The sequence below is a fragment of the Aulonocara sp. 'chitande type north' Nkhata Bay genome, linkage group LG20, assembly GCF_057382095.1.
Source record: "Aulonocara sp. 'chitande type north' Nkhata Bay isolate Kocher_YH1m ecotype deep benthic linkage group LG20, A_spYH_male_GT1.1, whole genome shotgun sequence".
Classification (NCBI taxonomy): domain Eukaryota; kingdom Metazoa; phylum Chordata; class Actinopteri; order Cichliformes; family Cichlidae; genus Aulonocara; species Aulonocara sp. 'chitande type north' Nkhata Bay.
The window spans coordinates 36643809-36654845 of NC_141363.1; the positions used below are offsets into that span (position 1 = coordinate 36643809).

Genomic DNA, 11037 nt, shown 5'->3' on the forward strand with positions numbered 1-11037 from the left:
GAAGTTTAAATTCACTCAATCTAAAAAATACAACTATGTGTCTCTTTTTAATTATGCTGAAGGCTGAATTGTGATTCTTTTTTGGCACTTTGGTATCTTCCCTTTAACTTTCAGATGTTAAACTCCCCCCTGTAGCTGCGTTTGAACAGTCAAAAACAATTATTACTTTTATTTTTTTATTGTCTTATTCTTTTAGCTGTCTGTGCGAGCTCCTCAAAGTGCTAAAGACTAACTTGACCTTAATAAAGGAAGACACTACCCCCTGTTATCTGGTGGAGCTGATCATTGGTGCAGGAGTGGACTCTGACCTACACAGCAGCCACACGAGTCCCACCAGCATGTGCTTATGCAAGACCAGTCAGTAATCTTTTTGTAAGATGACAGCAAGTCCTATTCAGCGCCTCCGAGGATTAAAACAACTTGTAAGTACATTTTTGTATCTAAAAGGAAGTGCATTTACTCGAGAGCTCAGTACTGAGTGCGTGCAAACACTGTAATTTCTGTTTTTCTTTTAACCTCATTATCTCAACTGACCACACCACTTAAAGTACAGTATAAGACTGTGTTTGTCAGCAACCTCAGTGTCAGCTTCTTCAAATTCTGTTTATCACAAGACTGCCTTCTGACTTATTTCATCATGAGATCAGTTTGAAAGCCACACGCATGCACAAAGACAGAGTGAAAATGTGAAGAGGAAGAGATGGGCAGGCACATATGGTTTGTTGAATTCCTCGACAATGTCTGAAAGTAATGTGAAAATTGTACCAGCCACTGCAGGTGTGAACCCTTCTTAATGCTGAAAAGGTTGTTATTTATTTTGGGTAATGACTAACTACCACTACACTGTATCGCAGGTATCAGTGGGATAAAAGTATTTCTGTTTTATGCTGATTTACATTTGTAACATGAGTCTACATTTATTATGTTATGAGAAGAAATAAAGAAAAAAAATATAGCATCAGAAATATAAAATACGATCCATTTCAGCAAATTAACTACAAAGTAACGATGAGTTGCTTCAGCTTTACTGGCTACAACAATAAAAGACATCTCAGGCATGAAAGTCTATACAGGTGAGGAAAGCATGACTGACAGTGTGGTAGACAGCGGGACCACAGGTACTGCTTGTCACATTACTTAGCTTCTAGTTTACTTATATTGCCAGCAGTTGCTGTACAAAGGAACAGGTTTCTGTTTGAGATCTCTGTCTGTTGGTACCGTTATCATGAACTCAATATCTCGAAGAACTTGAATGAATTTCTTCACATGACATTTATCTTAACTTAAGAATGAGCTTATCAGATGTTAGTGGTCAATGATCAAGGTCGCTGTGACCTCACAAAACATGTTTTTGGCCATAGCTCTTAGACTGTGATGGCATTTTATATGTAAAAGGTCAAAGGTCAAGTTTAGACCTCAACTTCCCTTGCTGGCAGAGGCATAAAACCAGAAGGGAGTAGTTATAATTTTTTTTGAAAAGAATTTCTTTTGTTTCAAAAGAATGCCGACTATTATTATTATTATTATTATTATTATTAAAGTACCGGTAGTACAAACAACAAACAAACAAGAAAACACCCACAAATATTTCAGAAAATTTAGTGTTTTTTCTCTTTGTTTTTTAAAATGTCAAATATTGTATAACAAGACAGAACAACAAATGTGAATGGATTTTTTTCCTCATACTTAACTAACTCAAGCCCTTCATTGAACTACCAAATAAACACATTGGTACTCTCTTTCTGCTCAGACACGTGGCAGCACTTCTGCTATAATTTTGTTCGTGTTTAACAAAATAAAAATGCAGACATAAGTGGACACATTAGTTTTTGACTGCTAGTGAAAATTGTTTACAAATAACTCTCACTGAACTAGCACAGTCAATCCCTCAACATGTTTGTACTCTCTGCTCATATTGCCTTCATATTAAATAATTTTATTATTAACATTGCACTCAACAACAAACAAATCCTTCCTAACAAAAAAAAAGTAACTTCAAGGGCCAAACTGCATTATATTTCTTCACATCAATATACAGGCCGCGAGTTTGAGACCCCTGGTATTTACTCTGAGTTTGGGAACACCCAGACACAACAGCATTACACAGCACTTTTCTTACATACTGATGCATCCTTATTAATTTATTTCCACAGACTTTTTCACACTGATCCACCTGCAGTATGGCTCTGCTCGTCCACTTTCTGGCCTGCGCCTTTGGCATTGGCTCCTGGGTGGCTGTGAACGGACTGTGGGTGGAGCTGCCGCTCATTGTCAACACACTCCCTGAAGGCTGGGATCTACCCTCCTACCTCACAGTAATTATCCAGTTTGCTAACGTGGGACCTCTGCTGGTCACCCTGATGCACAAACTGTACCCAGGGTGTCTTAAAGAGTATATTGTCATTTACTCCATCCTCTCCATCGGTGTCCTGTCCTGCATCCTGCTTGCCTTCTTCTGGGACAGGACCACGATTTTTATAGGGGCATCACGTAGCACAGCCTTCTTTATCATAACTTTCTTCCTTTCTCTGGTGGACTGCACTTCTTCAGTTACCTTCTTACCTTTTATGATGCAGCTTCCAGCAAAATATATTACCACTTATTATATTGGAGAGGGGCTAAGTGGTTTCATTCCTGGTGTAGTTGCTCTAGCTCAGGGTGTGGGTATGGCCAAATGCGTCAACTCTTCTGAGACTGCAGGAAACCACACAGGATCATTACATACGGAGTATCTTCCCCCAAACTTCTCCACCGAGGTGTTTTTCTTCATCCTAGCAGCCATGATGTGCATAAGCCTGGCTGCTTTTGTTGCACTGAACAGACTCCCTCGGACATACGAGCTGTCCACTGAGAACCTTGTGCAGGATACAGTAGTGTCTGTCAGCTCCTATCTGTATAACTCAGGGGCTGATCTTGATGGAGGAAGCGTAAAAAACAATGGTGAGGCGGTTGCCCAGGGCAGACATCTGGTGGCAAAACCTTCCGTGTACCAGCTGACCTTCATTTACTTTCTGGTGGTGTGGGTTAATTCTGCAACCAACGGCCTGCTTCCCTCTGTGCAAACATACTCCTGTATGCCATACGGGAACCTGGCCTATCACCTCTCTGCAGCTCTGGCATCAGTGGCCAACCCAGTGGCCTGTACTCTTGCAATGTTCATCCAAAACAGGTAATAATGTTTTATTATTGTAAGTCTGTATGAAACGAAAAGTGAAGTGTCCCGATGAACACCAAAGCAGTTTTGACTTCCTCTGTTCAGGGTAAAATCTGTACCAAATCAAAAACACGTGAATCAATTTGCTATGTTGGTAAATAGTTTACAGATGCATTTACTGAACATAACTCATAACTCATAAACGCTGGTCCCCTGGCCTGCAGGTTATGGGTCCACAGCTTGATCTGCAATAGACACTGGAAAGTATATAATGGACACTGAAGAATGGCCATCTAATTTAGGGTCCTGGGAAGAGCAAAGCCTATCCCAGTTGTCATAGGGGTAGAAGCAGGGTACACCCTGGACAGTTTGCCAGTCATTTGCAGGGTTGTCACAGAGAGACAGATGACCATTCATGCTCATTCACACCCAATTTACAATCAAAAGTTAGCCTAACATGCACGCACATGTTTTTGGATTATGGGAAGAAGTACCCACGCAGAGCTGGGGGGAACATGCAAACTCCACAAAGAAAGAAAGCTGGCTGGCAGACTCAAACCCAGGAGCGTCTCACTGTGAGGCAGCAGTGCTTACCACAGCACCTGCAAAAAGTAGGTCAGATTGTAAAATGAACCTACTGCTCCTCTAATCTATGACGTCAGTAAACACTTTCCTTATTGTAGTCTCAATCTTTAGTCACATCTAAGAGCATAAAGGTTGTTGTGACGATTACAGTTACAAAAGGCTGATTAAGCATGTTTACTGGGTATGATACTACAGCACCTTAGCATTGAAGACAAAGACACTTTTTTCATCTAATTTGGATTCCCCAAATCTTACATTTTCTACAGAGGAGTGTAGATTTTATCCCCATCATGATTTTTGTAAGCTCTTTGGAAAAGAAGTGTTTACCATACAGCAAGCAAACTCTACTTTAGTGTATTTACAGGTACCTGATTGTTATTAACAAGTTTTTTCCCCCACTGTCACTCAAATATTTGCTTGGGCACAAGGTCCATTGAATTATTCACTTGAAAGACAAGTTGCCTTTGGATTCAGAGAAATTAACTAACTGCTGCTGATAACAGACGTCTTTTGCGCCCAGGTCGCTGGTCTTTCTCGGCCTTCTGGCGGTGGTGGGGACAGGATTTGGCAGCTATAACATGGCCATGGCAGCTATGAGTCCCTGTCCCTTGCTTCATGGGTCTGCAGTGGGAGAGGCGATAATTGTGAGTGAAACGCAAGCATGTTCTTTGTACAAAAGTACAAAACCTCCTTCATAAACATCCTGAGCGTTGAACTCTGCTCACTCATAACTTATGATGAGGCAACATCATTACTCAGTGTGAAATCAGAGTCTATTTTTTAGTCACAAACACTGTTAAAATAATGATTAACATCCAAATGAGCTGCTGAGTCTGTGTTCTTGTTTTACTCTCACCAGGTGCTCTCATGGCTCTTCTTTACTGGGACATTGTCTTATGTCAAAGTCATGGTGGGTGTCATCCTGAGAGACCGGAGCCACAACGCTTTGGTCTGGTGTGGAGCTGCGACACAGATGGGTTCACTAGTGGGCTCCGTCATTATGTTCCCGCTGGTTAACATTTACCAGTTCTTCAAGTCAGGAGACTTCTGCAACACCGAGTGCCCTCTATGACTGATGACGAGCTGCAGACTTTGTTAGATTAATTTAATCTTTTTTTGCAAGAGATGTAGATGAAAGGCGCTCTCATGACTATAAACAAAAAGTGAAGCCAGAACTGTTTCTGGCATGTCACTCCCTCACTAACAAACATGCTGCATCTTGTTTTTAATCAAGGCACAAATTAACACACAAGTGGTTATGCAGTCCTGTGAAAAACAAAATACACTCTATGATTCAGTTGTTTGTATGACCACCTTTAGCTGCAATAACTTGAAGTTATTGTTTTCTATATGACTTTATTGCTCTCTCACACCGCTGTGGCCCACTCTCCTTTACTGCCTTGCTTTAGTTCATTGAGGTTTGCAGGCATTCATTTATGCACAGCTCATAAATACACAGTATTTCAATCAGGTTGAAGTCTGGACTTTGACTGGGTCATTGCAACACCATGATTCTTTCATTCTTTCTTCTACTCTTGTAGATTTGCTGCTGTGCTTGGGATCATTGTCCTGTTGCACGACCCATTTTTGGACAAACTTTAACTGTCGGCCAGGTGGCTTTGCATTTGGCTCTAGAATATTTTGGTGTACAGAGGAATTCCTGGTTGACTCAGTGAGTGCAAGGTTCCTAAGTCCTGTGGCCTCAAAACAAACCCATATAATCACCCCTCCACCACCGTGCTGACAGCTGGAATGAGGTGTTTGTGCTTATGTGGTAAATGTGATTTCCGTCAAATGTGGCGCTGTGCACTGTGGCTAACCATCTTCACTATGATCTTGTCTGACCAAAAGACATTGTTTCAGAAGTCTTGTGATTTATTGCAACTTGGCAACCTTAAGCTGTGCTGCCATGTTCATTTTAGAGACAAGAGACTTTCTTCTGGCAGCCTTCCAAACTGGCCATACTTGTTCAGTCGTTTTCTAATTTTTTATCGTCATGAACGTTAACATTTAACATACTAACTGAGGCCTGTAAGGTCTGAGATGTAGCTCTTGAGGTTTTTGCAGTCGTTGGGCATTGCCGTCTGACCTTGGGGTAAATTTACTAGGACATCCCTTGCTGGGAAGATAGTGGCATTGTGCTAACACACACCTGAATGCTCCAGACCAGCAAACTGCCCAAACGTTAGCTTTTATAGAGGTGGTCACACTTGCTGCATTTGATTAGCAGCACCTGGCTGCTTCACATCATCTTAATTCCTGGGGTAGCAGTAAAGGTGTGCTTAGCCCTTCAGGGAGTCCTGCGAAAACTTATTTTTCCCCTCACATGACTCTAATCCTTCAAAACATCACAACATGTCATTTTTACATTTTTTCTTTGAGCTGGTAAAACCGACGTGCTTGTCAATGAGCTTCAGAGGTGAATTCAGCTTCTACCTTTTTCCAGACATACGACTGGTTTAAATTTTGCATTTTTTTTTGTTGCTCAAATGATATTTACTTTGCAATGTTGTGTTTATTAAAACACGTTTGGACTTACACTTGTTACAATATTTGGCCACTAGATGGCACAAGCATTCTTTTAAGACATGTCGGTTCACAATCTGCAGACACCGAGTGACCACAAATCCTTCGACGTGAAATACAGTTTACTGGGTGCTCGAAACAATAAAAGGGGTTAAACAGATTGAAAGCTCATATTTATGCAGCTATTATGCGGGATGTTTTGCTTTTTAAATCACCCATGTATAAAATGAAAATCTCATAAAAACAGGTGGTTGATGCATTTTATTATCTGTGGAGATGATGGACACACTGACAGGACATGGACGTCTATTTATAGAACCACACTACTAGTGACAGCTTGAAATAATCAGCAGGCTGTTCTGGCCAGGACCAATGCAGTTCTGGTCATTGTAAACAATGGAAGTCTTGCAGAAAATATGAAACAGTTGTGGTTATTTTGGGCACTAATATTTACATATTTTCATTTTATCCTACTTTAGACTTGCACTAAACGACATGAGAGAAAAATACCGTACTTTTTATTCTATTACATTTACTTACAAGTTACCATAGACATGTGAAAGTATAAACACGTGACTAGCATTCAAAATATGACGAATGACTGAACCATGATTTCCACCCACCTGTTGAAAAACACTTTATCGTGAGTAAGGTCAGCTCAAAGTCAAATGGCTTCCCCTCATAGCTTTTCAGATGGTTTTATTTAGATAACAGAACAAAATGTTTAAAGCTGAATACATATTTGTGTTGCAGAATCACTTCCTTCCTTCCTCTCTAGTTAATTATCTTACTTTCCCTCATATTTATGTTCTTCCCCAGCAGCAGGGCCTGACCTCTACAGCAGGGTAGGATCTAATGTATCTAAACATTTAATAAGATAAGATCACTTGGATCCACTTTCTAAAACAGAAAAACACTGCTTACACACTGTTGCATCAGTATTATGATACATAATAATATATGAGTCACTGAGGCTATTTTTAATTTAGGTATTAAGTAGGATTTTCAATTGAAGTGATCCACTGGTGGTGGGTGTTTTTGCAATGATATGTTGGTGCTATCTCCACTACTGAAATAATTTGCACCCCTAAAAATGAACAAGTATCAGTTAATTGGTTCAGGGTGTTAGTCGGGATTGTTGTGCATGGCTTGACTAACTTGTCTAACTAACCCTGGATCCATATCTTAGTCCAGGAATTTTTTCAGGGATTTTAAAAAATCATTGTGATATAGGGCAAAATTTGTCATTTTGCACCATCTCACAAATATACCAAACTAAAATGAGAGGAATTCGGCAATGTCTTTAAAAATATCACTAATCCACTAATCCAGGCCCAGATATCCTTCTGGATCCAAGGAATCAATTTACGCATGTTATGGGGAGAATTTGAGGGAGGTGGTTAGTCCAACACTGTTATTTTTAATTAAAGGAAAAAATATTACCATCACAAAGGATATTTTCAATAGAGGTCTAGCAAATTTTATTGTCCCCTTGCTATTATACATATGATGAATGTGTGAGTCGTGCAAAGCTGCCTTTCATGTACAGCGATGCCCTTTCATTGATAAACATCAACTAGTGTTTAGAGGCAAGATTAGCAGCCATGAGAAAGCAGACATAGAATGATCCCATCATTCCTATCCTAAAGATGCTGGTGCAAATCCTCTGAGGAGTATGGACGGATGCTGGTCATCGATGGGAACCGCAGAGTGGTTTCCCATCAGCAGCTGTTCCTCCTCTCTGCCCCCCATGCCCTTCAGAAGGAAAGCGAGAGGTTCCCTGGCCTGGGTCTGGGGGGAAAAGCCAGGGCGGTGGAGGAGGGCTCTAATTACTGATGCTCAGCAGGGGCCGATGGCTGTTGCTCCTGCCGCTGGTCACTTGGGAGCTTCCCTGACCCCGACACTGAGTAAAAACAAAAAGATAAGGAAAGGAAAATGGGGCCACAATTAGCCCTACATAGCCTCCAGGGCCCAGGATCAGTGGAGGAGAAGCACAGATGGGACTTTCTCACTTGGATTTGCTGAATCTACATTGCAGTACGTGTAAACTGTGCAGAAATCACTGCAGTCAGTTGCTGATACAGATTTAGAGGACGGGTTTGTATGAAATCTTAATCACGTCAAACAATACATGAGATTTATTGTTTTTGTCTTGAAATAAAAAATCTGAGCATGACTACAAAGTAGAAGTGTACACCTGAAGACTGTGCAAACGCTGTTCTCTCATTGCTAATGTGACCTTGAATGCTTGTATGCAATCAAGAGGATTTTCTCTACGCTTCATTAGCTAAATTCCCTGATTGGCTCTGGGCTTTTGTGTCAAGACAAAACAAAGCAGCAAAGAGAAGTGTATCATTTTCCTCCGAGTGTCAGATGGTCCCATCGCTCCTCCAGCTGGTCAGGAGGGGCTGTGGCCACCTGGATGCTGTGTCCCGGTCCTGTGAGATCCTGCAGTCTCTGCCGTGTGAAGACTCCACTTACTACGCAACTGAGAAGTCCATCTGCTCAGGTCGACACCTCCCAAAGAGTCCCCCTCCTCCTCGACACCACCGCTACCACGACCACAGCACCCCCTTGGCTCTCCTCCCTCCAGCCAGCCACTGTGCCTCTCAACTAAATGAGCAGCGTGTCAAATGGAAGGAGGATTTACCCTTCCTTTAACGGGATAAGAGAATGAATTCACAGCAGCATGATGCAATGAATGGATGGAACCACCTGCACTCTTGCAGCGTGGCTGCTGAATCGACAGATATGTCACCTGTATCTGACTTTGCACGCGCTTCTCTTCAGCATTCACTGAAAAGCGCGTTAGGCTTCTGTGACGAAACACGACGCAGAAGCACGGCCGCAGAAAAAGAGCGTAAACTGCTTTTTTAGGTCAAAAATAACAAAAATAATGCTCAGAAAGTGTGGAAATTTGCTCGGGTGCACCCGGGGGCTGACAGATTTTGGCAGCTGACGTTCAGGTGAACAGCTTGTGGGCAAACCAATTGCTGATGCATGCAGACAAGCACGGCTCTGACAGCAACTCACAGCTTCTCCCCCATCAATTTCCACACACACTCTGTTTAATAAATGCTGTCCATTTATTTGAAATTGGATGTGACAGCCCTATGTCATTTCACTATAGTGTCTCAGAGCAGACAGTGATGCGCACGGGCCCACTCCTCGTTTTCTATCAGCAGGTATTGATGTTGCTTTAATGAAGTGCCTAGCACTCCACCCTAGGAAGAGACAAGTCTGTCAGCATATGTAAATGCTTCCTGCCTGTCATTGTTGTGGAAGGTTCAGCATAGGTCAGCATAGATTCCCCCTCTGGGAACCCTTTGTTCTGGGGCCCGACGGTGCCACATGAGGGGACCAATTACAGTGCTGCACAGCAGGACGGGGGTGCAAACTTGTTACCCTGCTGTAGTGAGCTAATTATTACCTCTACACTGTGGGTAGTACAGAGCCAGTGCATCATGCATGAGTAACAAAAGCAGGCTATTCTCTGTGTATGCGGCTTTTAAATGAATGGTTTACACTTCCCATATATGATAAGGCATTTCTCTTCTGTGCATTAGTTTGTATTGAAAGCACCATCATCACATTTTGGGAAAAGGTCATCTTAATTTTCCAGCCATAAATAGCTAGTGAACTACTTAAATCCCAGCGGAGGGCCTTTGCATTGACAATGCAAAGGCAATTTACAGGCTACAGTCTGCCAACCACATAACCTTGATTTGGTGTCAAGAAATGATTTATGAAAATGCATCCTGCTCTCTGTGTCCCAAGCGAGACCTGGCTGGACCCAGAGTGTTGACACAAAGCCCATATAGCCGAGCAAACACACTCGCTGAATTATCATTCATATCATAACATCTCAATGGGCTCTGGTTCCCGGTTCCTGATGAGATACTGGCAGTCTGTTTCTCATTAAGGAGTGCAAGCGATATGCCAGGTTTTTGCCGAGCAACAAAATATTTCAGCTGACATGCAAAATAGCACTTTATCCCAGTGCCAGTGACTGCAAATGTAAGTCAGATATTTGATGGAAATTGACAATGAGCAGGTCATCCTACGTGCATAAACACACCTGGGTTGTAAGCACATTTTCAGGAGTGTTTTGGAGGGTAAAGTAAGGGGTATATTTTGGGACAAAAATACTAAAAACACCTCTTGATGCATATAGACACCATCCTCTTCTTACCATTAGCTCCCTCCCCTTACATCCAACCCATTCATCTCCTTCTCCCCACCCCCAGTGACCAGTCGAGCCCAGCTGCTAGGGGCTACCAGTCCCCCTTCGTGTGTGGGGCCAGTCAAGTGGAAAATGGCTGCTACCGAGAGAGCCCACTTTAGAGAGCCATCATCCTTTGAAGGGGCATGATGGCCTTTGACAGCCACAGTGTTAACACGGAGCCCACATGAACACAGCACTGCTATTATCGTGTTTACTAAGCAAAAGCAGAGGAGAAGGGATCAAGGGGAGACCCTGTTGGTTGATGTTTGAATCCAGGGGTAGCAGCGAGCTCATCCCAGCCGTGCCACAGTGGCACTGTGGGGAAACATGACATGGGATCACTCACAGTCAGGTGGAGATTGGTCATTCAGCATGTGCGTTGTTGTTTGGCATGTGCATTGTTATCTGGGAACAGTGTGATTGTTATCGAGCCATTTGCCTGTTTCAGCCAGATTCTGCAGCTAAAATAACTCCTGCACAGTTGTTCTTATTTACTTTGGCACAAACATCAAATGAAAATCACAATTCTCAAAGGCTCAGCTCACTT

At 42.3% G+C, this 11037-nt stretch overlaps 1 protein-coding gene across 1 annotated transcript; it reads left to right on the top strand.

The window, feature by feature from the left end:
* Nucleotides 1–321: 321 nt before the first annotated feature.
* On the top strand, nucleotides 322–6277 carry slc52a3-1 (solute carrier family 52 member 3-1). Its single transcript, XM_086278381.1, has 4 exons — nucleotides 322–422; nucleotides 2154–3169; nucleotides 4260–4383; nucleotides 4599–6277. Exons 2-4 carry the CDS (start codon nucleotides 2181–2183, stop codon nucleotides 4809–4811), a joined length of 1326 nt encoding a protein of 441 aa, XP_086134507.1. The 5' UTR covers nucleotides 322–422; nucleotides 2154–2180; the 3' UTR covers nucleotides 4812–6277.
* The last annotated feature ends 4760 nt before the right edge of the window (nucleotides 6278–11037 follow it).